Source organism: Epinephelus fuscoguttatus, linkage group LG18 (assembly GCF_011397635.1).
Source record: "Epinephelus fuscoguttatus linkage group LG18, E.fuscoguttatus.final_Chr_v1".
In the NCBI taxonomy this organism is placed as follows: Eukaryota; Metazoa; Chordata; class Actinopteri; order Perciformes; family Serranidae; genus Epinephelus; species Epinephelus fuscoguttatus.
In genome coordinates, this window is record NC_064769.1 from 8,818,117 (window position 1) to 8,843,153 (window position 25,037).

At 39.5% G+C, this 25,037-nt stretch overlaps 1 protein-coding gene across 2 annotated transcripts in view; it reads right to left on the reverse strand.

Moving 5' to 3' along the window:
- erbin (erbb2 interacting protein) overlaps window positions 1–25,037 on the reverse strand; it is a 68,009-nt gene that overhangs the window by 22,505 nt on the left and 20,467 nt on the right. For both annotated transcript variants that reach the window (XM_049603702.1, XM_049603701.1), the window contains exons 3-11: window positions 13,510–13,704; window positions 12,394–12,511; window positions 10,605–10,683; window positions 10,366–10,455; window positions 7,578–7,634; window positions 4,634–4,697; window positions 4,214–4,288; window positions 3,306–3,450; window positions 1,274–1,346 (exon numbers count right to left, since the gene is read on the reverse strand). In XM_049603702.1, the coding sequence (XP_049459659.1) occupies window positions 1,274–1,346; window positions 3,306–3,450; window positions 4,214–4,288; window positions 4,634–4,697; window positions 7,578–7,634; window positions 10,366–10,455; window positions 10,605–10,683; window positions 12,394–12,511; window positions 13,510–13,695 (887 nt within the window). In that variant the 5' untranslated portion in view covers window positions 13,696–13,704. The remainder of the gene's footprint in view (window positions 1–1,273; window positions 1,347–3,305; window positions 3,451–4,213; window positions 4,289–4,633; window positions 4,698–7,577; window positions 7,635–10,365; window positions 10,456–10,604; window positions 10,684–12,393; window positions 12,512–13,509; window positions 13,705–25,037) is intronic.

Below are 25,037 nucleotides of genomic sequence, written 5' to 3' on the forward strand. Positions count from 1 at the left end.
AGTGAATTCAATGAGAAAAAAAAAAAAACCTGTGGAATCTGCTACATCAGACTCCTATTATATGTCAAGTATTTAGAATGCCAACGTGGTAAAATAAGGACTGAATATTTTGGTCTGTCAAATCAGGTGTCATTACTGGGCAGCATGAAACCCCCTCTTCAAATATACAAATACAAGAAATGGCTAAACAATGTTGAAAACTCTCAGAAATATCCTACAACAAGACCGAAGACTGACTTCCATCCATGCCAGTTATTGTGATAATAACTTACAGTAACAGTGAAACAGACATTTACAACAGCACTGATGCATCTTAAAAGCTTCATGAGGCATAATGTAAAGTAGTAACATTTCAACTGAGCCCATGCTGACACAGAAGTGCCAAGCAGCTGTGGCTTTCTGCTGAATGAAAAATGCAAATGCACTCTGGGGATACAGATGAATGCAAAAAGAGTCTAACTAGCAGGAGAGCTACTTTGTTACAGAACTATGTGTCACCAAAACACATGATCTGACCGCTCCCTGCTGCATATAAAACAGAGACAACAGTGGATGGGCAACATAAAATCAACTACGTATAATAAATGAAAAAAAGAACTCAGTTTGCTTAAGCTAAAATCCTTGCACTAAACCATAGGCTTTGTCACATAATCTGTGTCAAACTACACAAGGAGAAACATTCTCACATTTGGGATAATTGTAATAATAGAAGTAAAAGCCAGTGTAGAATTGTCTCTCTCATGGATGTGGGGGTGGACAGATTTAAAAAAAAAAAAAAAAAAAGGAGTTTAATCTCTGTGTTGGACCTCAATGACTCACATTAGGTGAAAGGTCAGGACGAGGCCCTGATTCACTTACTATGACCTCAGCAGGTGTTGGCTGCTGGGTTTACCTGCCTGCTGCAGACAGTATCAGTCTGAGAACAGCTATGCCTGATTTAATCAGTAGTGTACTGGAGGGTCATATGGCCCAGGATTATAATAAAGCATTCACAAACACTGTTTCTATAAATCAATATGAAAGCCTCAGAACCATGACATTTAATTATTGTCATTCATACTTCATGATCACAGCCATTATCAAGTTACTCGATATCATGAGCATTAGACCGAAACAAATAAAGGATGGGAACACATTATGTTTAATGGGAATATCTGATTTATCCAGACAGACGTTTTATGCGATCAGCGGATGGCAGATGAAAACAGCACAATAATCCACTGATCTCCGGGTTTTATTCTGCCCATATTAAAACTATTGCTGTTATGCTCACCCTCCAACTGAGTCTGGCAAGTACATCAGCTGGTTCTCATCCACTTTCAGTGCGGTCAGTTTCTTTAGTGAGCCTATAGCAAAAAGAAAAGAGAGAGAGAGGGAGAGAGGGAGAGAGAGAGAGAGAGAGAGAGAGAGAGAGAGCATTAGAGAGATGCATTCAACAGCTCAGGGCAGTTATTGATTATAACTTGTTGTTGCACCACAAAGAGGAAGATCCATTACAGCAGTTAATTGGATGAATTCATACTGTCATCAATACCATAATCACTTTAGCAGTAATCAACCCTGACTCTATGGCACAGTGCAGCTAGACTCATCTGATTTAATTAGCATGGTCTTCACATATGAACATTGCTTTTTCCCCAAGAGATGAAAGGAAGCAAGTAATTACAAATATCTCCATTTTATCCTTAAAGATCTAAGGGCACTTTCATATTAGGTACGATGATTTGCACCGTGCCCAAGTACGACTGCCCCCCGCTCCACTCCCCTGCCGCTCAGCATTCACATTAGTAATGGTGTTCTGTACCAGAGTACACTTGCATCATAATCTATGTGACATATTTGTTGTGTTTCAGTATAGTCTACGCCACAGATGAACACTGCTGCCCTGGGAACCCTCATCACCAGGGATCGGTGGAGCAACAAGGCAAAGCTCTGCTCCTGGGCACGGAGCTCTTGCTGCTGGAGCTCGGACTGCAGGTCAAAGGCAGTTGTAAAGCCGAACCTGGGTCTGTCCACAGCAGGTTGCGCTGTCCTCCGATATAGAGGCATCAGTATTAAATAGGGTTGTCAAAAGTATCGATACTCTGAAAAGTATCAATACAATACTAATTTACAAAAGTATCGATACTAACGGTGCACGCCACCTCAGCGCCTGTTGGGTGCGCGCAACGGGTCCGATGGACACGCGCTGTGCAGGCAGCGTCTGGCAGGCACAGAGCCCTCGCTGCAACCCGGCTTGCTGTCGTTGCTGTGCATGCATGCACACATTTCTGTTGCTGTAATATGGCCAGCGCAGCTGCAGGAGGATCAGCCAGTTTTGGTCAAAAATAATAAAGGAAAAAGCACTCTTTGGAAATATTTAGTGAAGTGAACACAGCACGCTGCAGACGGCAGGTACAGCCCCTCCCCTCACTAGCAGCTGAGCAGCTGGTGTCGCCAGCATCAAACTAAAATAAAACTTCTAGCATTAATTAATGTGGGAGCTAAGCAGAAAACTTTCAGTCATGCCCGTCTGTAACATTAATAGACAATGTTAGTTTAACAGGACAACACAATTATAATATAATTATTAAAGTTATGTTAACTGCAACGTCACAGATTGAAGCTGAAAAAACGTTTGGTTTCTCCCGTAACCCCTGGATCTCTGATCACATAGTGAGGTAGAAACAGGAGCATCCTGAGCCTAAACTACCAACTGATTGAATATTTTCCTGGGTATCGATATCGAGTTTGAAATTTTAGTATCGTGACAACCCTAGTATTAAATGTACACTGTTTCATAACCGGTTTAAAATTCCCTGTAGTCACGTTATACATCCGTGAGAGCTAAAAAGAGCCGTGAGCCATGAGCCAAAAGAACTAAAAATAAAAAGAAAAGATTCCATAGTAACTGAGAAAATGACATAAAATCAGAAAAGAGTAACTGTAAGACCTAACTTTTTCCCGTATGTTTTATACTTGTGCCGTAATTTTGAGAATACTTTGGTTAAAACTCAACATCCCGTGGTACTTCTGCACTGTCTACACCTTTGACTATCTATGTAACTGGAGATTTCTTGCAGGATGATTTCTGAAAGTTGGTACACTTGTGGTGTTATGAAAATAAATTTCAGCTAAGCAGGAATACCACTGTCTTGCCGTCTATGGGAATTAGACACCTACAACATATAAATGGATGCAGTAATGAAGGATGCATTGACAAGAGCTGAAAGAGAGTTAAGGTGTTTCATAATAAATTTTCTTCAAGTAAGAAGTACGTGTGTGTGTGTGTGTGTGTGTGTGTGTGTGTGTGCTGTAATGTTTACCAATGGAGCCTGGCAGCTGTGTGAGGGCATTGTTAGAGAGCAAAAGGTCCTGCAGGTTCTCACAGCCGCAGATTTGCTCATCCACCATCTCTAGGTTGTTCTTGGACACATCCAAGTATACCAGCTGCTTGAGCATCCCCAGCATCTGGATACATAAATGGAGAGGCACATTAAATACACTGAATTTTCACTGATATCTCATTACCCTCACTTAATTTATCTGAGGATTAGGTAGCTGTGTTGGCTGAAAACAGAAGCATTGGATTAAAACAATCCCCAAAACATCCTCAGCAGAGAGGTAGAGGTAACTTATGTAGGGGAATCCCAGACATGATATCACCCCACGGTTGAATTATAACATTTTATATAAAACAGAAAACAATTGCTGCATTCAGTTTTGGTTTATATTCCTAGCAGACGTCATTGCCTCTGAAAGGCCAGACTGTGATTACAGCCGATGCTGTTGAAATGCTGGCAGAAGAACTAATGCTTTAATTGTGACCCAGTTACAAACAAGCTGGTCATTTGGATGAAAAATGAATTCTAATGTAACACATTCCGACTCTCAAAACATCATTATACATTAATTATGTTGAAGGAAAATACTTACTTCACAGCTGTAGATTTTTTGTGTAATTATTATTGGGACATCTGCAAACCCAAACGTCTGCACTTTCCTCTCTAAAACTGTCTAATTGTGTTCACCCAGCAAGAGAACAATTTCTAACTGCAGCTCCTTCTCTGCTGGTTTTCTGAGGGCTGAAAGCCTGAGGCAAACTGACTGTGGTTCATTTTGATGAAGAGTTAAGCAGACACATAGATTGAAAATCAAGGGGAATAATCTCAAACTGATGTTTTGGGGCACAGCAGCCTCTGAAAGTGTGTATAGGATTGACTGTAAATTATACCCCAGGTAAAAATGTCAGTCTGTTCCCGTCCATCCACAGCTCCTTAATTCCAGTCAGCTGCTCCAACACCTCAGGCTGTAGATATAAAGAGGAGAGAAGAGGTGAAGCACATGGGATGTGTGTGTACAGTATGAGTGTTTAAGGGTGTGTGTGTGTGTCTGTGTGTGTATCTGCTGGGCAGAGACAGGATGAGAAACTTAGCTCAAAAACAAGATAAAAGTAAATCTTAAGGCCAGTTATTTATTCCACAGTGATTATTGTATATTAATGAATGTTATATGGCAATGATAACAAATAAGCACATTAAAAACAGAGCTTCCATTTTGAAAATGAAGAAAAGAAATTAAGGAAGGAGGAGGCAACATCACCAACAGGACAGTAATAAGCCCTGGGCATTGACAGACCGACTGACATACTCACCACTTCAGTAAACTCATTACTCCCCAGGTCCAACCTCTCCAGCTGTGTGAGCTTCTGCATGCTTCTGTAGACACACAGGACAGACAGGGAGTGAGATCTTGAAATCAGCCTGGATTAAAAGCAATGCGGGCCAAGGGCTTTACAAAGCACACCAAAAGAAAATGATTATCTGTCAATTTTCATGTCAAGTTTTGGATAGCATACATGTTCTGCCCTTACTCCTTTCACTGAATAATTTTATGAGGAAATAAATACCTTCAACAGCTCAAGCGTGACAGAAATATGCTTTAAATAATGGAAAATGTGACGTATGCTAGCCCTAAGCCTCGCTCCAGAGTTTTCTCTCCACATTCAGGTCACAGTCTCACATTCTCTGCTACACTGTAAACAAGCAGACAAAAACCAGGACTATTCAACTGCTAACAGTCGTCACTGTATTTAACTGATTACCAGTGACAGAAAATTGGAAGTGAAATATTCTTCTAAAGGCTTCTTTCATGTTTTGAGCCGCAAGAGTGAACTCACTCTCCCATTCCTCAAAATCTACGGATGACATGCCTTTGGGGTAATTTAACCCTCAATGGCAGCAAAACAAAGTCTCAAGAATTGCAAGTTAAGGGGAAACACCCCAATATAGGGTGAATAGGGTAAAATTTCTAACTAACAAATACCACTATGAAACTTTCCCCAGTCCTTTCCTACAGTAAGACAATTATTTTTCCTGAAAGGTTATGTTTAACTACACAAATGAGGCACTTTTCACTTAAATTTGTACTAATTTGCACACATTTCCACAGAAGAAATCTAAACATTGGATAAAGCCAGGTTCAAAATTCTTTTTTCATTTTGTTGTCATATTCCAGTCAAAGGTTTGTACAGACCCCCTTTTATCACTCCATCATTCCAAATATTGTCATCAGCCATAACAACATCTATTATTGCCATGTTTTTCAGAGTAAAATGTTCTATAAATCAGGTTTTGAATGTTATATGAATTATCCCGTCAGTAGAAACCTTCAGAATATAGATAGGAATAAAACTTGAAAGTTTGGTGTGTGTAAGGGCGACTGAAGTTAAAATAAAGTCTGGAAAAAACTTTATTTTGATTAAACGGCCACAGAAGATATGTAATGTAAAATTTCAAACACTATGATTAAGACACTAGGGTGAAACTTTTAATTTAAGAGATACCACCATGAAACCTTATTTATTTAAATTTGTTTAAATATGCACATGGTGCATTATCTAATTAAAAATGCACTCTGCATAAATTTCCACAACAGAAATCTGAACTAGTCTGAAAGATGACATGTTATGAAAGCAGAATATCCCAAAATCTCAAATTGACCAGCTCATGAAAAACCATGTTTTCAGTTGTAGTGCCTCGCCTTTACGATTTTCAAGAGTAAAATGTGAACACAAAGTTAACTTGCTGTTCTTCCCATTGTCTTAGTGTTGTTGATTGAGGGCGGTTCCTCTCATAAAACACACTGGGAACAAGAGTTTAAATTGCGTAATTGAGTCAGGGTAAAGAATTGTGATACACTAATTAACTTCTGGCAAAACAAAACAAAACTAAAGCGACTGACGATAAAATAGAAATGTACTGAGCTGTGTTTGGGAACAGATATGATGATCCTCACACAGCAGGGATGAACCTGTGTTTCCTTAAGGCATGAGTGAGATTCAGCACAGCAATGGAAACTAGAGGCCCACCAACACTACTGTGGAGCCTGTTTTGTTTTTAGGTGCTCCTCATAAAATGAGAATGTAAGACATATACACACATTATAAAAATGATTTAAGCTGTTTGGTGATTTCTTTTAGCACTTGGTGCCCTATGAAAACATTAATCATGTTGATGTAGTTGAGCATTAGCCAGCTTTGTCACATTCTTACCTCAAAGTTGGCAAGAACACCAGTGACCCCCGTGTGAGCTGAAAGGGGTAAGAATGAGCTGTGCTGGCTCATCTAGAAAGCGAGTTCACCAGTGAAAAAACACACACTATGGCTCATGACCCCAAGTTGTGAGGAACACAACATCCTTCTTTAAAATACAGAGAAACATTTGGTTTATGCATGTGCTCGGTGTGTGTCCACGCACTGAGAGAAAAGAGGCTTCACTTTCTATGTGGAAGCCCTGAAAAGACTTCTGCTGCACCCCCTTTGTGCACGCACACATTTGTTTACATCTCTGAAATGCTTGTGTGTTGCTCTGGCAACGTTCCCGATCATTAGTCCTTTCTTTGTCAGGGCTCCAGCCTTTAACAGGTCTGGCCTCTGTCACATAAACACAGCGAGAGGAGAGGATCCGCTCTGAGCTGCAGCACAGCACTTTATGCACCGTCTGGCCCGTCAGTTAGTCAATGAAAAATAAGAAAAAGGAAAGTGAGTGAGATAACAAAGGAAACTCAGCCAGAGGGAGGAAAGGATAAAAAAAAAAAATAGGGAAATACAGTTTCGCTGGGAAAATGGGAAGGACATAAAATGGAACGATACGGCAAGTGAAGCATGAAGAGAAGACAGAAAAGGAAAGTAACTTCCCCCCACAATCACCTGGAGCTTTCTCAAATATTCGTGGGACGCTTAGTCCCAGCGGCACTGTAACCCTTCTCAAATGGTGAAATAACCCTCACCACTGTCTCAGTGGAGGATTATAAAACCTGCCACAGCAAGCAGCCAAGCACAGGGGGCTCTTATGTAACACAGTGGAATTTAATGCTACAGTTAGAGGTACGGGAGGGGATCTACACTAAAAAGAGGCAGGATGGAGGACACAGCAGAGACATTGCAGGGGTTGTGAGAGGAAGGAGATAGGGAGGAAGGAAGGGTAAAAATTCTTGACACACTTCATGACACAAGCATGACTGTTACAGCGATAGTGCTCATTTCATTTTGTAAAAAAATGAACGCTATATATTTCATGTTTGAAAAAAAAACTTACTTTGGCAACATCTTTAACTGGTTCTCCCTCAGCTCCAAGATCTGTAGTTTAGTCAACCTGCAATCAAGTAAAAAGCCAATGTCATAACTGTTTAGGACTACAGCAACACTTAATATTTAAATGATACTGTCTAACATCTGATCTTCATACTGCAGTAACCTTTTCTACCTTAATTACTTGAGTTTGCAATTTTTTTTTTCAACTGTAACTCAGCATTCAATTATAGTCATACTTGGTGTGTGATCGTAAACACTCACTCTGAGGGTCAGAGCACACTGTGCTACAAACTGGACCGTTCCTAAATTCTGAGCGCTGGAATGTACCGTTCAGTTATTCAGAACACCACTCTCAGAACAGCGGAGCACCAAGCAGAGTAAACATATGATTACCTTAACCATTTGTCAATGATTGTAGATACAGAACATTCTGTTTCTTTGGAAAACAGTGCTCTCATTTAAGTGTAGAGCATCAGATTAGATTTACGAATACACCATTAGTTTTTAAAATTATTCTGCAGTACTTCCCAATAACAACACTTTCATCATATTCTAGCTTACAGCACTATTGTGTAGAATGGAGTTTTGAGCAATGACAGCAGCCATGATTTCCTCTGCAGGCTTATCTGCTATAACCAGCTATGCTGTACAGTATGTTAAAGAGGAGATGAGGCGGCCGACAAGTGGGCAACGCACAGCCATGTTTTGTGTCATCAGAAAGCTCAACACTAACTATTGTGTAAACTACAAACAGTATGAGCATGACTAATCCAGCTGGTTTAACGAAACAACCTGTTCTGCCTTTAAGTAAAAGGAACCACATCTTAAAACAATGTCATATCATAACGTAACTAAGTACAGCAAAACAATAATTTGGTATGCGGCAGAAAAACAGAGCAGGGGGGCTTTTTTTAATCACAGGTGTTATTTCATAGGTAAAATGCCTCCTTTTTGGCAACTTTGGAGCAAGATAAGCAAGTTATGAACTCAAAACTGACATATCATCATTTTTTAAAGGGAAATTCGCCACCTCTCAAGTGGATGTCCAGTAAGTGTTGATGGTAAACCATGTCGATTGAAGCAATAAATTCCTCAGTGTGCCATATTGACTTGCTCACAGTCATGCCAGCAGTAAATACATGGACCAGGATGCATAGCACATGAGCTGGAGGGTTCCCGTCCACCATATCCTCTTGCACGGCTAATGCAGCCGCAACCTTGGCTTCTCTTCACTACATGTCTTCAACCGCACACTCTGGCTCAAATTAATTAGGCTGAAAACCAGTGAGCCAAAACAAAGTAAAGGTATTCATGTCCACAACACTGTCTGCACTGTTGAAAATGCAGCTAGTTTGCAATACAAGCAAAAAAGAACAAGGAAGTTCTGTTTTTGAGCAGCATCTAGCGTGTACCCCCTGAACACCCAGAGGTGAAAACTAGAAATCCAAGCTGAAAGCCTGCAGTTCTTCCTTGTCTCCAACTATGTCGCCGTCACGTCAAATGACAGCGCTGGACGCAGGAAAAACAACAGATTTTGCTGACATATGCAGGCACTGTCAACACAGCTCCACGAGCAGGACAGCTCAGCTTTTTCGGCAAATATAGCACACATTAAGGAATGTATTGCTACAATCAATTACATGTACCATCAGCAAAATCATTGTTCATTTGGAGTCTTGTTTCTGGTGATCACTTGATGAATGTCTAATATTCACTCTTTTTTGTCTGTTTTTGGACTCTCATGGACATCTCCTGAGGGAAATATCTGTCTCTTCAGCTACTAAATGCTCCACCATGTTCATCAACTAGATGTTAACTGTGACTGTGTGCTGTTTGGTGCTGAGCAGGTAGTGTACAATGAGTTTTTATTGTTTCCTCGCCGAAAACAGCTGCCTGCTATAGCCGAAAACGATGCCATGAGAGGTGAGAGTAAACCAGCCCTGCTGGCACCGATAATCGTTGGACTCTTACGTCAGACACAAGTTAAAATTTTGGTTGGAATGAAATGTCTAACAACGTTAGAATTTCATGTTGTACGGACATTAACATTATGAAGTTTTGGAGACGTAGGCTTTTATTCTCTAGGCGTTAATGTCATTATTTCATGTAAGGATGACGTTGACATGAGATGTTTGGAAGACGTTGGATTTTGGTTTTTTAACAACACAACTTAAAACCAACAAAATATCAATGTCATCTGTCATCAGTATTCTACGTCAAATTGATGTTGGCATCAGACCTTGTCTTGACATTGAATTTCTGTCAACCGATGTCACAACCTAAATTCATCCAATTATCAACCTCCAATGTTGTTGGTGGCTGCTGGGAAGCTGGGGAGCTAAACAATGAGCTGTAGGTTCATCACTACGAGCATCCCCTTTCACATTTTCATTTGATCCATTGTTACCATAAACATATCGATTATGTCTTATGTCAAGATCAATATTTTATCAGCAACACCATCTGGCTCTTCTATAGATTACACAGTAAATGAAAATCTCTCTGGCTGGTCTAACCTAATAAAGCAAGTGTAATTATTTCTAATTTGCAATATGAATGTCTGCTTGTTAAGGCAGTAAATTATAATTTAGAGCTAGAGATTTTATTGGATACCTTTACAAAATTTGAATTTCAGCCACATCAGTGTTACCCGATCAGCTACTGCATGTGGCTTCACACAAAACATCCACGTAATACCACAGTCAGCATCCTGAATGTACATACTGTACAGTATTTGATTTTTTCTATACAGAAACAGTTTCATCCTGATCCAATCCGGAGAACACACTGACCTGCCAAAGCTGGCTGGTAAGAACTCCAGGAAGGCATCATTCAGGTAGAGCTGCGTCAAACTCAGAAGCTGAGTGAAGCCCTCTGGGAGCCTGACAACACACACAGGAACGGAAATCACATCACTCACACAAAGCTGCACCAATGCTGCAATACTTCAATTTTAAAATGTTTTGGCAACATTGAATCAAAATGGAGTTATTAAGGGTGGAAAACTTGTATGTGGGTGGGCAGTACGTACTTGGATATGGGATTCACACTGGCTTCCACAACAGCTAGGACTTTGCAATTCTTGATGTTTTCTGGAAACTCCTGGATACCTGGAGAGAAAGAGCAAAAAAGCCATAAGATGTTTAAAGGTAAAACAACTACAGACCATCAATTCAACACGTGCTGTTGTAGCTCAACCATTTTATTACTGCTGACAAAACAAATGACTCATGTCAAAACCAAAAAGATGAGGGATAATGCGTCTTGTGTTTAGCAGAAGCTTTGTGAATGTTAAACTCAGGTGGATTGTGAGTACAAGCAGGATGGCTCTCCGCCTGAATTGTGTGTGCTGAAGATACATTAAGAGTGGCTCTGCACCTTTCCTCTCTAAACAACCACAGAGATGAGCGCTCTAGGTGACACAATGAAAGAGCAGGAAAGGAAGAAGTGAAAAAAAAGACCACTGAGTGATAGTCTGCAAGTTCTCATGAAACATCCACAATGTGCGAACTGCGAGAAAGGGGACGTGACCAAGTCTAAAGGTTTATTTCCACCCACTTTGTTTTGTGTCCACAACACTTAGCGCAGAGTGCTTTGTGAAGAAGGATAAGCTACTTTTAATGTCAACACGGCACATGCAGCTCTGGTTCATGAAAACACCACCACATCCTTCAGCATTTGTTTAATATATGATGTCTTTGCACCCATTCATTTATATTAGAACTACCATTTTAACCTTTGTCTATTCGTGAAAGGGTTTTGCTGAGTGTGCATACTCCTTTTCTGCTCTGCTTAGCTTCAAGGTAATATAGTGATGATCAACCACCTTATGCAGTATCCTGCATTGTTACCACATTATTTTAAAAGAGCTCAACATCTTTTTGGGAAATAAAAAAGACAATGTCAGACAGTGATGTTAATGCTTCTGACATTTTTGAAACAAAACCCTTTGTTTGGAACATGCAACAGGATGTTAAGAATATACAGACATTTTTAAAATAGCACAGTCACCTGATTGATTCTGTATGCAGCTGGGCATTAGAACAGAGAACTGTCAAGCCTTCAGACACTTTAGTCTGCAGCTGTTTCTTGTTATAAATGTCAGACTAGAACAACACTGACGGTGGAAAGTTTTCATCAAACACGCAAATTTGAAAGGACTTACAGTACAAAGCTCACCCTCACATTCAACAGCGCAAATGTTTATCTTTAAAGAGGTAAATGTCAACCTTTGACAAATGTTGTCACTTCCCACTTTATCAAACCACTGACAACACACTTTGAGTTGAGCACCTTGTACTAATATTCTCACAGTCTGTGTGAGAGCCAGCAGCTTTGTTTCGTGCCTGCTACTGCTCTGCACTGTGAAGATAGTGTCTTGCAGGTCTGGGCTTGTACACTTCCTTTATCAATCCCGTAAGGGGTTTTCAGTCATGCAGTCTTGTGACGTAACATGTGGTAAATGTAACATGCTGTGGCATTTTACCTCAGAATATCTCTGAAGCAATCTATGCGTGGCATCAATTATGAAATGCTTTCCTGGAAATGTCATCTTTTTAAAAAAATTCCTTCACTGATTTATGTCAGGAGCACTCACGACAACACAAGGACAACCAGGACATCTACGCATTTGAACTTCACAGGTCACTGAGCCACTGGCTGTGGTCAGTTTTCAGGTTTCAGCAACATGATCTGATGACACAGTTTTACATGACTTGTTCAACCTGCCAGTCAAAAATACTTCAAACCTGAGCAAGTATTCTGAAAAAGAAAAACAAAAAAGATGAAAATACAGGAAAATGTGTGATCATTTTACTTACTGTTTTTGCTGACATCAAGCTCCCTGAGATTGATGAGGTTTGCGATCGCTGCTGGCAACACTGTCAGATCATTATCTGGCATGCTCAGTCGGTAGAGCAACTGGCAGTTAAACAGTTGCTGGTGGAAAGGGAGAAGAGATAACAGTTTATTTTAAGTACATAGTTGACCATAAATACACAGTACAATATTTGATGTTTAAATGTCCTGATTAAAAGTTCAACTGTGTCACTCAAAGGCTCTTCTGTCTAAATGAATATGAAGTAAAGAGTGTCCGTAAAGAACGTTTTTCATAAGACTGCCACACAGCAAGTCAATATTTAGTGACCTCATGAGTAAAGCCATCATGCAACTAAAAGGTTTTAAAAACTGTAGATGGAGCATAGAGAAATATAGTGAAAACCACTTCGACTGATCACCTCTGTCCATGTCAAATTGATCACTTTATGTTGATGATTACTGTAACCATTCTTTTTCTTTATATCTCATGTAGATTACCATCTAATTGACATTTGAATGTTTATTATATGAATATTAAGTAATGAAATGGACTGCTCCGCTATTCACTGAATTTTAGTGTCTGTTCCAAGATACAGTGCAGGTGTTTCATTACGTGGGCATTGCGTGACTGGGTATTATCAATTCACATGACGAGGGCGGCTTCAACCACAGGTGCTTTCCCCCGTGAACATTCATTTTCGGTCTCCATCACTAGCAGCCATAAGCTTTGAGGAGACAACATTTTTCATTGAGAGAAAATGACCCTTTTTCCCATCATGATTTCAATGGGCACGCAATACAGCACCACCCTCAGGTAGCCAGCTGGAAGCAGATGGGTTACCGTGAGACAGAGCATCATGGGGGAATATATATATATATATATATATATGTATAATTACTGTAGTTTTAGATTGTTTTTCCACATGTTGTCCCATATAAAAATACCCAAATTAAACAGTGTAAGCTGACTGTAAGCATTTTTTTTTAAACACCAGTTGTATAAGAATGATTCTGTCCCAAGTTTTTGGATCCATAAATACGGTTTAGCACTGTTACTGTGATCACTATAAGCGGTTTCCACTGTATAAATTTTCTATACATTAGTGTGTGTGCATTACTTTAGGCAGCTCCTCGATTTGGTTGGCATCGAGGTAGAGTTCCTGCAGGGTCTTCTCAAAACTAAAGATCTCCTTAGGAACAGTCTCCAGGCTGCAGTGGGAGTAGTCCAGCGATGTTACCGCCTCCTCCTCACCCCGCAAGCAGCGGCACGGCACCAGACGAACAAACAAGCTCCGCTTGGACATCCTCAGGCACTAGAAAGGGGAAACAGAGAGATATGTAAAGGGAGTAGAGATAAGTAATGGAAAGCGTGCATACTGAGTGGTAACATCTCAGCTTTAAGTGTCCAGATCCAGATTTTTTTTTTTTATCCCTCCTATATGATGTTTTTAGTGTAATGTACACTCACACACACACACACACACACACACACAGATCTTGATATCTGCTCAGTGCATCTGAGGCATGACCATGTGACTGCAGACTTAATTGTCATAACAGAACTCATATGTTGTTTTGTGTTCTTCTTTCACAGTACAGGTTATTGTCGGCAGTCTGTCCCAAAACACATTGAGAACAATGACTCAAGACATAATGACATCACCTCCAGTCAATTAAAACTACATAGGGATGTCATTTTCACTATTAACGACTGCAAGACCAGTGCATAACAGGACGACAGTCAACAACAACAACAACAACAACAACAAAGCTTCAAGGAATATCTCCCATCAATAAAGTGACCATGCAACATGTTTATACGGTGTACTTGATGCTTTCTCTATTCTGTTAATAAATAAGCAGTGAGCCCATTAGAGCAAACAGACATTTTCAGGATGGTCAGTCAAAGTGATACATTGCATGTGTCACCCAGTGTAACAATCAGACACAAATAATCGAAAAAGGGATCTGATCAAACCACGGTAACTTTGTTGTCGGAAACAGTTCCTTCTTCAAAACAAAAATTTCAGCATTTGTCAACCTGGGTCTTTGTTTCATATTTTTGTCTATTTTGACCATTAATCATAATAACATTTTATGTAAGAGCTCCCTACAACACTACCAGGTTTGTTTCAACAGTTCCAAATATTTCCACTTTCTTGTTTACTTTTGGTGTTTGAGTGGTTGATTTCTAATAAATTTTTGATTCCCTGTGCTAGGAGGCTTGTGCTCCTTGCCCTGATTAACTTTGTTCTTGCTGTATTCTGTGTCACCCAAATCTCTACAGTGGAGGAGGTGAGTAAACTGTCATTATGGACAAATATATGTGAGTAACAACCATGTTGTGCCCTTTAAAGCTGTGGTTGGTGACTTGGATAAAAAATAACTTATTGGTATATTTGATCAAACTGTCACTATATCCACACATCTACATAAAACAGTAGTGCCTTCAATGGCATTACCACACGTGGACAAAAACAATCAAGAGCCAAAAGTCTGTAACGCAGATGTTAATCATGTGAATAACTGCTAATAACTGCGGTCAAACTCGGCAGCACTGATCAAATATGAATCAAGATTCTGTCACTGCACTGCTTATTTCTCACCTCAAATGTTTTCAGAAACATATTTTAGTATACCGTTTAGCTGTAAAATGATAAAGTTTACTCCAGGCGCCATGTTTTACAACAGTCGAGCCAAAATGAAGCACCGCACATCAGCCAAGCACACCTTCTCATTTTACAGTTAAACAGTACACTAAAATATGTTTCTGAAAATATTTCAGGTGAAAAAAATGGGAATGCAGTGACAGAATCTTGATTTATATATGATCAGCGCTGCCTAGTTTGACTCCTCGGCTCAGATTGGTTGTTTTCCCTTTGCTGAGGTGAATTCTTGCAAATGCCATTAGAAGAACCATGAGGAGAAAACTGATAGTTTCACAGTCTCATATATATATATATATATATATATATATATATATATATATATATATATATATATGTCTCATATAGTATTGTGTTGATGCAGTAACACTTTCAGTAATATGTATTTAAGGAATTTTAAAGAGATGAGTGAATATCTAGTTCAGAATCTGGTCTCAGTGTCAGTATCATCCAACAGTATCAGTAGATAATGTATAATAGCTCTTCAGTGCAGAGGCACTTCTGTAGAAGTACCTTCCAACACAGCCATGAGTTGCAACATGCACACGCGATCATATTATTTCCTCCAAAGAATTGTCCTGCAAATGAGTTCTGAAATTTGCATATAAATTACATCTGACAAGTCACCGTTCACTGAATGAGTGCTCAACACAAGTGATCAAAAAAAGAGAAAATGACAGACATATGAATTGTACTTCCTTTTTTAAAGGTTTCATTTAAAAGAAACAACACCCCAGAGAAGCCTGACATGTTGTAAATTTTTAGTTTCCCATTTCTGTTTTTCTTGTGGGAAAACCTCTGAAATTTCCAAAAACAAGAAGCTGTTGATTATCGTGGGTACGCTGTATCCTCATTTGGGCCGAAGCTGAGGATAAAAATGCAAAAAGAAGTAGGCCATGAATCAGTCGTCATTTTGGAAATCCTTGTCCTTTAGTAGTTTTATCCCAAACTCTCTCTACTGCAAAATAAAGATACATAAAAGGCAGGAAATCTTTTCAGCCTTCAATCTGGTTGGGAGCTTAAGGGGTAGAGGAGAGGGGAGTTGTAAACCCGTTCTTTAACTTGCCACAGGGATGTATGTATAATTTTTATAGCTTGCGGTCAACATAGACGTTTTGACCGCATACAGTGTACACTATGGAATGTGTTCTGGTCAACAGAGGCTTTGTTCCTTGGAGCATGTGGAGAATGTGACTTTTCCTCCCCCTCGTCCTAATCTGAGCACCGCCACAGCACATAATCTCTGAGTCCTTCACTCACTGTGTATCCTGACTGTCTAACTGAGCTGTAAAATTGTGATAGCCTTGACCTACACTGTTCGTGCAGACTATGTGTGGGTGTGACATGTTTGTGTTGGAGGTTGCTGCTACGTAAGGCCTTATGTTCTCTGATATTAGGTTCACTGAATACAACTCATTGTCTTTGTTAACAGATGTACACATTTTTGCATGTGTATACAGAGATGCTTTTTTTTTGGACAGCACAAAGTACTCAAAATATGACCTAATAGCCTACAATAGCATTAGTCATGCTACTTAAATAAACATCAGACAAAGCTCAAAAGAGATATACTCTAAATACTTGTCGATTTCATAATAATGATGCAATGTTTCCAAAAGAAATATGTTCAAAGTTGACTCAAAGGACGACCAGTCAGCCATCCCTCTATCTCTCACTCATTAAAAATGGGTTCACGTGTACATACACCCATACTCACATGAGGTATGCACAACCAAGAGGCTGTCATCCTCCCACACACTTTTTCTGCTATAGCAGCAGGCAGCTCATGTATAAATACTCTGAGTAATCTGGTCTATCACTAGAGGGGATGACAGAGGGCTTGGCTCCACTCACCCTAAGTAATGAGCACTGAGCATATGGATGACGCATGCTATTCAGAATGGGAGAAGAAGGACTGAGAGAGGAGGGAATGTGATATGGGTTAATGGAGAAAGGGGACAGGTGTTGGTTATTGTAAGTTATGCAAGAAAGAGTTATCAGGAAGCAAGAACAGATAAAGTGTCATGAGAAAAGTTGTGGGGAGAGTGTATATGGTTTGAAAGATTAACAAAAAGCAGCAAGAGCAAGTCAAGGTAGAGGAGACTGGATGTTGTGAACATGTTAAAGAGGGCAGAAGAATTTAATCTCACGTTTATGGATGGCTTTGACATGACATCATCTAACAATGTTAAATGACCAGAAAATCAGACTGCTATATTACAGAACAAGACTTAAAGTCTACAGCTATACTGACAGCTATGCCAGGCTATACTTAGGTACAGGGTTGCTTTGAACTAAATGCTAACATCAGCATGCTGCAACGACAAGGCTAACATGCAAATGATAAGCAATTCTAATGTTTACCAGTCCCTCCAGAAAAATCGCGATCTTGTGATTGCAATAATTAACACAAATTCAACAGAGTCTGCAAAATTTGCGGGGGCTTGCAATTTTTCAAAAGTCCTGCGATTTTTATGCATTTTTTTCACATTTTCCGGCCGACCGGAAGTCATTTGAAACGTCATCAGACGTGTCATCAAATACGCTAATGGCATTGCAGTATGGAGAAATGCTCTGTATTGACATACGAATTTGCACTGTTTAAATGCATACAATATGTGTTGAATGTATTAAAATGTTATGTTTACAGAAGATGTAGCTTACAGTACATGTTGTTTTACAGTCACATTGTCTGGTTTGAGAGCTACAATATTCAGTCAGGATTTTTGGCAACATTATTGAAGTCTATGTTTTAAAACTAATTAAATAAAACAAAAGAAGAGAACTATAAAAAACATTTGCAGCTATTTTTGTAATATTCAGTATGATTATTATAGCAAGTGATTACATGACTTATTTTTTTGGAGGCAGTAATTTAAGAAAAAAAAGCACATTTTTTTCTCCTTTTGTCATTAGCTGCAATTTTTGTCATTTGCTGCAATTTCCCGCAAAAAAAAAAAAAAAACACATAAAAATGCCGCAATTTTTTTTGCCGCAAGATCCTGGAGGGACTGGTTTACCACAGCATGTAATACTTAGCACCTAACACATAGTACAGCTAAGGCTGACTGAAACATTACTAGTTTTGTAGGTTTGGTCTTAAACCAATATTGGTAGGACAGTAGTATTGGTTAACAGGATTTTTAACTCAAAGGATAAGACTAGTGGCCTTTCATGCAATATGATACGCCACCAGGCACGATCAGGGTATAACGCCGCCAAATGGCATCAGTTTGAAACATAGCCCGTAACAACATAACATAAGGTGCAAGAAAATTGGACGAGCGGGAGGGGAGGTGGGTAAGTCCATCAATCTCCGGACTTCAACCTTGGAGCCCGCTGTTTGCTTCCCTTGCGAATGTTGAACCAAATCATGATGTTTTTCAATGTTATAGGTACATATTGAAAAAGACTATGCATATAATGAACGGAAACCGTCAATTTCCTGTGAAAACAAAAGTGTAGTTTGAAAAGACACAGTGCATGTAATTAGAATCACTTGACATGCTGTCACGCAAAATCAACGCAAGACGCTACCTTGCGCATCACATTTATATGTGAACAGCAACTGACAAAGCGGCGATATTTGACAAATTGGGTTGAGAACCGTTGATCTTTCTCCTATGTGCCTTAGAGCTCCACTGTTGTCCACAAATTAAAACCAAATTTATGAGGTACATTGTTGTTTTGAGTGACACATCTTCATTACAATGAACACGGGCACTGAAATAATTTTGACTGGATGCTATGAATACCATCATACTGTCATAAAAACTCACTAGAGCACCAAATGTCAATTTTGCCAGCACTGAAAAAAATCCCTCCAAAACTACACAATTTACTTCAAGTACAATGCCGAACTGTCTTAGGGAAGTTATTCAAGTTTTTGTTTGCTTGTTTTTCCACAGTAAGTCAGAAAGTATTGGGAGACAAGCCAAAACATTTTTTGGTTTTGATCTTTCAGGGGCTTTGCTGACAGTAATAAAAATACAGAATATCACTGGCCTTGTTTAAAAACAAAAAACAAAAAAAAACAATGTCATCCACATGCCAACTAAGATAATAGGTAAAAAAAACCAGGAGACTTTGAATGATAACCTTGTGAGTCAGAAACTTTGCCAATTTGGAACTACAGTCCTCCAAAATAAACCATCTTTACAGGAGAAAGTTCTGCTGCTCCAATTAGGTCAGAGATTTGTCATGCCTCAACAGAATGTAGAAACATTATTTTCTAAACCATGCAGAACGTCTGTTACATTTGCATAATGCAGAGCACGGTCTTGATTTAAGAGTTAATTCACTGCTGCACAAATGAAGCATTTCTTACATAAACTGCTTGTAGAGCAGCATCAGTGTTTAACATCTATGTCCCACCTACTTAAATACAGTATTGGTTACAGTTTCTGTACCCGTTTCTTTTGTGACATGAAAGTGTTGCTTTGACTTTATTTTCCTTGTAGGAAACTTTTTTTGAAGATGACAGAGAAAGGGAAATGGGCTGGATAACTGTGGCACTGCTAGGCTGGCTGTCTGAAGCCCCTCAGAGTAATCTGGAAGGCAGCACACTAATGAGACCCGCACTGCCTTCAACATAGATAGGCTTATCCACTGACCTACATGTTATTGGAATGATGACTGTCTACATTCAGCCAGCTTTAGTCCATCAAGAGCATTTGACTATTGACATAAAAAAGTTCAAGACATGCAATGGAGATTTCCAGACATGTTAAGCTCTTGGCTGAGATCTTCTTTCTTAGCCTACTTATTTAAGCACCACATTTACTTAAATCAGTGTGCTAGTAACAGCTTGGCCTGATAGCCGTGAAATTGTTAAAAGCCCCAAACACACTGGCTGTATTTATTCAGAAATGTAAAAATGTGTGGGCATGTGTGAATGGTGGACATGTGACTCAGCAGCCTGGCAATGATCCCTGTGGCTTCCTCTGTGCAACAGTGAATGAAATAGTCCAGAGGGCAGGCCAGTCACAGATTCCCACTTTATTCTCCCAGTCAGGGCCAGGAAACCACTTCCCTGTCACAACCCCTCTACCCTGTAACTTAAGTGCCTCCTGGGTTAGTGCTGTTGCTATAGAGACTATGGTCAAGGGTAAGATCAGCTCTGCGGCCCCCAGAGTCATGCACAAAACACACAGCTGAGCTTTCTCAACTGTTCATGCAGTAAAAGTATCTACTGATAAAATACAGAGGGCTCTGAACAGGCAGTCTGTGGTCAGAGTAGAGAACTGGCATTGAAAGTAAACTCTGAAAGAGACAGATGGAGATTGAGATGTCTGTGTGTGTTTCCAAAAGGTTACTGTGTCCTTCCGTAGTGACCAACTACCACTCACCGGCCTAATTCTGGTTTATCCAGTAGAATGTGTCAGAAACAATATGTCAAGCTCAATCTAATATGTCTCTGCTTTAAAAATCAAATGTGTGTCTGGTCTACCTTATTGTTTTGTTCAAGACAAAAAACCAGCAAGAGGAGCTTGGTGAAGACATGAAAATAGACAATAGGTAACAATGAGCTAAAGGGCATATTAAAATAATCAGACCAGCTTTCAAAATAACCCCCAGTAGGTGTTGGTGTTGTGTCTGTGTTGAGGTCTGTGTGCGCATGTATGTTAGCGTGTGTAATGGGTTAAGCGGAAATGAAAGTGCACCGTTTGACAGTAGCAAGCAGCTTGTGTTATTTATAGCAAATAGTACTCGTCTGGTTGATATGGCAGAATGTGATTAGTACGGGCTAGCTCTCGCCTTATGAAAGGAGCTTTTGATCCAGATTGCAGAGTAGACTGTTGCAGGATTGCTGGGCCACAGCTGAAATTTTATATTGGAGATTATGGCAACAAAAACAATGCAAGAAGAAAAAAAAAGCACAACAGCCTGCAGAGCCTGTGGGATACACTTGAATTGCCTCTGTCTGTAAAGGAAGAGGAAAGAAAAAGTCACTTCCTCAATGCAGGGCGGACTGCCAACAGACTATAGGCTTGTTCTCTCACTCTTCCTATAATGCAGCTCTAACTCTTCTCAAATGGGATCATGTCCTTTGCTTTGGAGATCCTCTTTTATTATTCACTGACACATCAAAACCCAGTGAAGAAAGAGAAGTTCAACTGCTCTGTGCATCCAAGTAGGATTCACACAATAATCCTTTTTGGTTAATACATAAGAAAATGTCAAGTTACACAACCTCTAGGTGGCAATTTTACAACAACCCATGTGCATTTCACAATGAGTGTTGACCAGAATAACATATGGCACTGCTATGGAAAGCAACTTCTGGTTTGCAAACAAAACTCTGTACCTTTATAAGTACAGTGCAGAATGAATGAGCACGTGGCTGATTTTACACAGGAAACATACAGTAGATTTTGACATATAGTTGCAGCTCTAACCAATTGAGAGATATCAGTTCTTAGGTGTCAGTTGTGCAACACAATGGGAAATATTCTTCAACTTAAAAGGTGCTGTTTGCAACATTCAGAGCATTAATACAGCAGCAAACGACTATTTGCTGTGTGAAAATATAGCAGAGCAATGGTGCTCTGAGCAGAGAATGAAATCATGCTACCTCTGTGTGTTGTAAGCTGAGCTTCTCTGCATGCAAGTCCCTGTGAGTGTGTACCAATGACTAGCTAATCACCGCTGCTCTACACTGTTCATCATACAGTGCTTACCGCTCATTTCCTCTCTGCTGACGCTTAGCGCCCACCCTCCAATATCTCCCGAGGGTAACAATGCTAGCTCTGTCAGCACTGTTGCTGTTGTTGGTGCTGTTTACTGATGTAGTGCATGTCGCTGCTAGCTGCTGTCTCAGCCATCTCCATGTTGAGAGCCGTGTGCAGACAATCCTGCTCCAGACTCTGAGTCATGGATATGGTCTAAATATTGCATACAGCTCCTTAAAAATTAATTTCAACAACCCCCTGAACCACTTTTTTTCCCAAATGCAGATTATCCCTAAACTTGGGATATTCCAATTGACTAACTTCTCTGATGTTTGACCAGAAGTTTAAACTTGGACCAGTCGACTAGTCAAACAAAAACAAAACACTCAAAAAACAGACAAAACATGACAACAACTCACTAAATAATAGTTAACAACTGACATTTATTTACTTAGTATTAACGACCCAACTCATCTCCATTCAAAAACACGCGTATATGTTAACTCTCTCATGCATGGGTGTGCACACAAATTCTCTCTCACAAAAAAACATGCGCAAACACACACATTTAGGCTTGTCGGGATCTCATTTGCGCCCCAAAGAACCTCTCTTGTTCAGCCTAGGAAGAAGACAACCAGTGTGTGTGTGTGAGTGTGTGTGTGTGTGTATGAGGCCTGGACATACATTCCGCTTTAACAGAGGTTGGTGAATACAGTTCCATCCATTGAGTCTAAAAGTGCACGTGTGTGTTTGTGTGTGAAGGAGAGAAAAAGAGAATGAGAAATCTGTGATGATAACAGCCGCTGATTAGTCTTGAATGCTGATCCAAACTCCTCCTGTTACTAGCGAGGGTATTAACGTTTAATCGTCTAGTCGACTAATCACACACATCCCTACCCTAAGCTGTTGCTACTGCAGTAACTTTTTTTTTTTTTTTTTTTTTAAACAATGAAATGTCTTGTTTTAAGAATGGCTGACAAAAATGTATTTGTGAAACGGTGTTGAGATGTTGGAAACATCTCTAAACTAAACTGAAGAGCAGTGTATACAACATAGTCTCTAGTGAAGTCTTTCCTCTGGGCGCCTAATTAACATCACCACATTGAACTGCAAGTGGCACAACAGGAGACCTGCTGCTTCTCAATAATGCAGTGAGATATTGAGTTAAGAGGACAGCAGTTCAACAACTGACTAAGGTACTCAGAGCAATGTTTTCATACTGTCAAACCTAGCAGTCCCAAACAGAGCTTCAACACCTATCCACGCCTACTTCTTTATTTTATCACTGCTGCAGGTTCAAATGCTTGCCTTTCCCCTTAAGTATGGCTTGACAACTAAACATAGGAAGCAATCCATTAATACAGAAACGAAGCAACAGGAAACGATAGCTGGAATTACAGCTGAAATAGATAGAAAGACAATCCTGTTGAGAGTATCTGTAGCGGGGGTATGGAGCTCAGTGGAACCTGAAGTTCCAGTTTCACTCTCCCTCTGGTTTTGGTTCTCACCAGCATTCTTAGGTCTCAGTGGTCTTGCGTGACTCTAGAAAACAAAACCATTATTGTTTTCTTTGAATTTGTGGTGAAATGAGGCTAAGTAATCTGATCTGTGACAAAGACAAAGTGCCCTTTGCAGCATCTTCCCTATTTTCTACTCCGAGCAGACTCGCTCTGATAGACAGAGCTCATCATAAAAACAAGACTTGTATTTGAACATTTACATGTAACCTACACACATTCCTCTGTATCAGAATATGTTTAACTATGGCTTAACAATTCATCTATTTTAAAATGTTGGACAATACAAGTTATTGTTTAAGTGCCTCATGTTCACGTATTAAACAAGCTAAAGCTCTAGAAAAAAAATAAAGTATGCACCCCCTTATCTTTGGGTTGTTTTATTTTTTTGTCGAGCATTATAAAATTCAACCCATTAATACAGCAAACAGCAGTACAAAATACTGCTGTACATGAGGAAATGCTTGAAAGAAATAGAAGAATTCAAATATACTCTGTATCTGCAAAAAGAAAGTATTCACAGTCAAACCACTTTCTGTTTCACCTTTCCCAACAATACCATGTATTGACTATAAACATACTGTGTTTAAAGATGCAGTCCTCCCACATGCAATGACGCACGACTAGATGCCCCCCGACCCAGCTATGTCCACTAGGCTATTTGCTTAGAATGCTAACGTTTGTGGTGGAGCAAGAGTGGCTTTGTGTTTGTCTCATAAAAGTTATTGAATATTCCTTAGTTGTTAATTCTGAGTGTTGTGGGTGACATCCAAAAAACCAAAAGTCTTATCTAAAACTGGTGCCTGGGTAGCTTATAGGCTTTCCATTATATTCTGTATTGATTTATTATGATTTGTCATTGTTATTTACTGGTTCATCACAACTCTTGACAAAAATCAAAAAGAAGGTATAAAATAATGCCACTTGTACAAAATGGGTGACCAGTAAAACCAACATGTAAGAAGTACACAAATAAATTGTACTTAGATGAATGCTTGTGTTGATGCAAGTGTTGCTGAATGGTGTATAAAGGGCCTGCTGTTCTTTGAAGTGGTTATGAAAAAAGTTGCACAAGCTGACCTCTATGCAACAGACTGATAATATTCTCTTCAAGTGAAATAGAGCATGTACATATTCCAACAAACCTTTCAGTTAGCCATCACATCAAATTAAAACCAACTTAAGTTTTACTGGGATACATTTTATTCTCTGTGCACACTCAGCCTGGCTCACAGTGCAGAGGACTGCAAATATTCTGAATCCAGGGCGTCTTCATTTCGATTCCCTTTGAGATTACTATCATAATTACTCTAATGAATAATTCCCACGTTATTTCTTTAGACACGGATGGGCCTAGAGCAAGTGAATACAGTCTTATTTCCTCTTCATTTGTTCAGGTCTTCACAACTCTGAGGTTATGGAGATGTCATGGATCCCCCAGAGAACGACAAAGAAAAGTGATAATGCCGTCCACTTCCAAAGGTTATGTCCCTCCTACCATGCAACGAGGTGATTAATAAGCATGTTTATTTTCTGACCTTTCGTACAAGCCGGTAGCAGTCTGTCCTGTAATTCACTTAGTACTGAAATGTCACAACGCAGAAAATATGTAAGAGCAAGCCAGCATTTCTGCACTGTATAACCGAGGTAATTCTGGCACAATTAATCAGTTGATTTATAATTTTGGCACTTAAGAAAACAAACCTTAAAAAAAATAAATAGATAAAAATATTTGTTTTAGAATTAAATGTATGTTGTTGCACATCAAGCAGTTGCCTTAAAGATTATAATC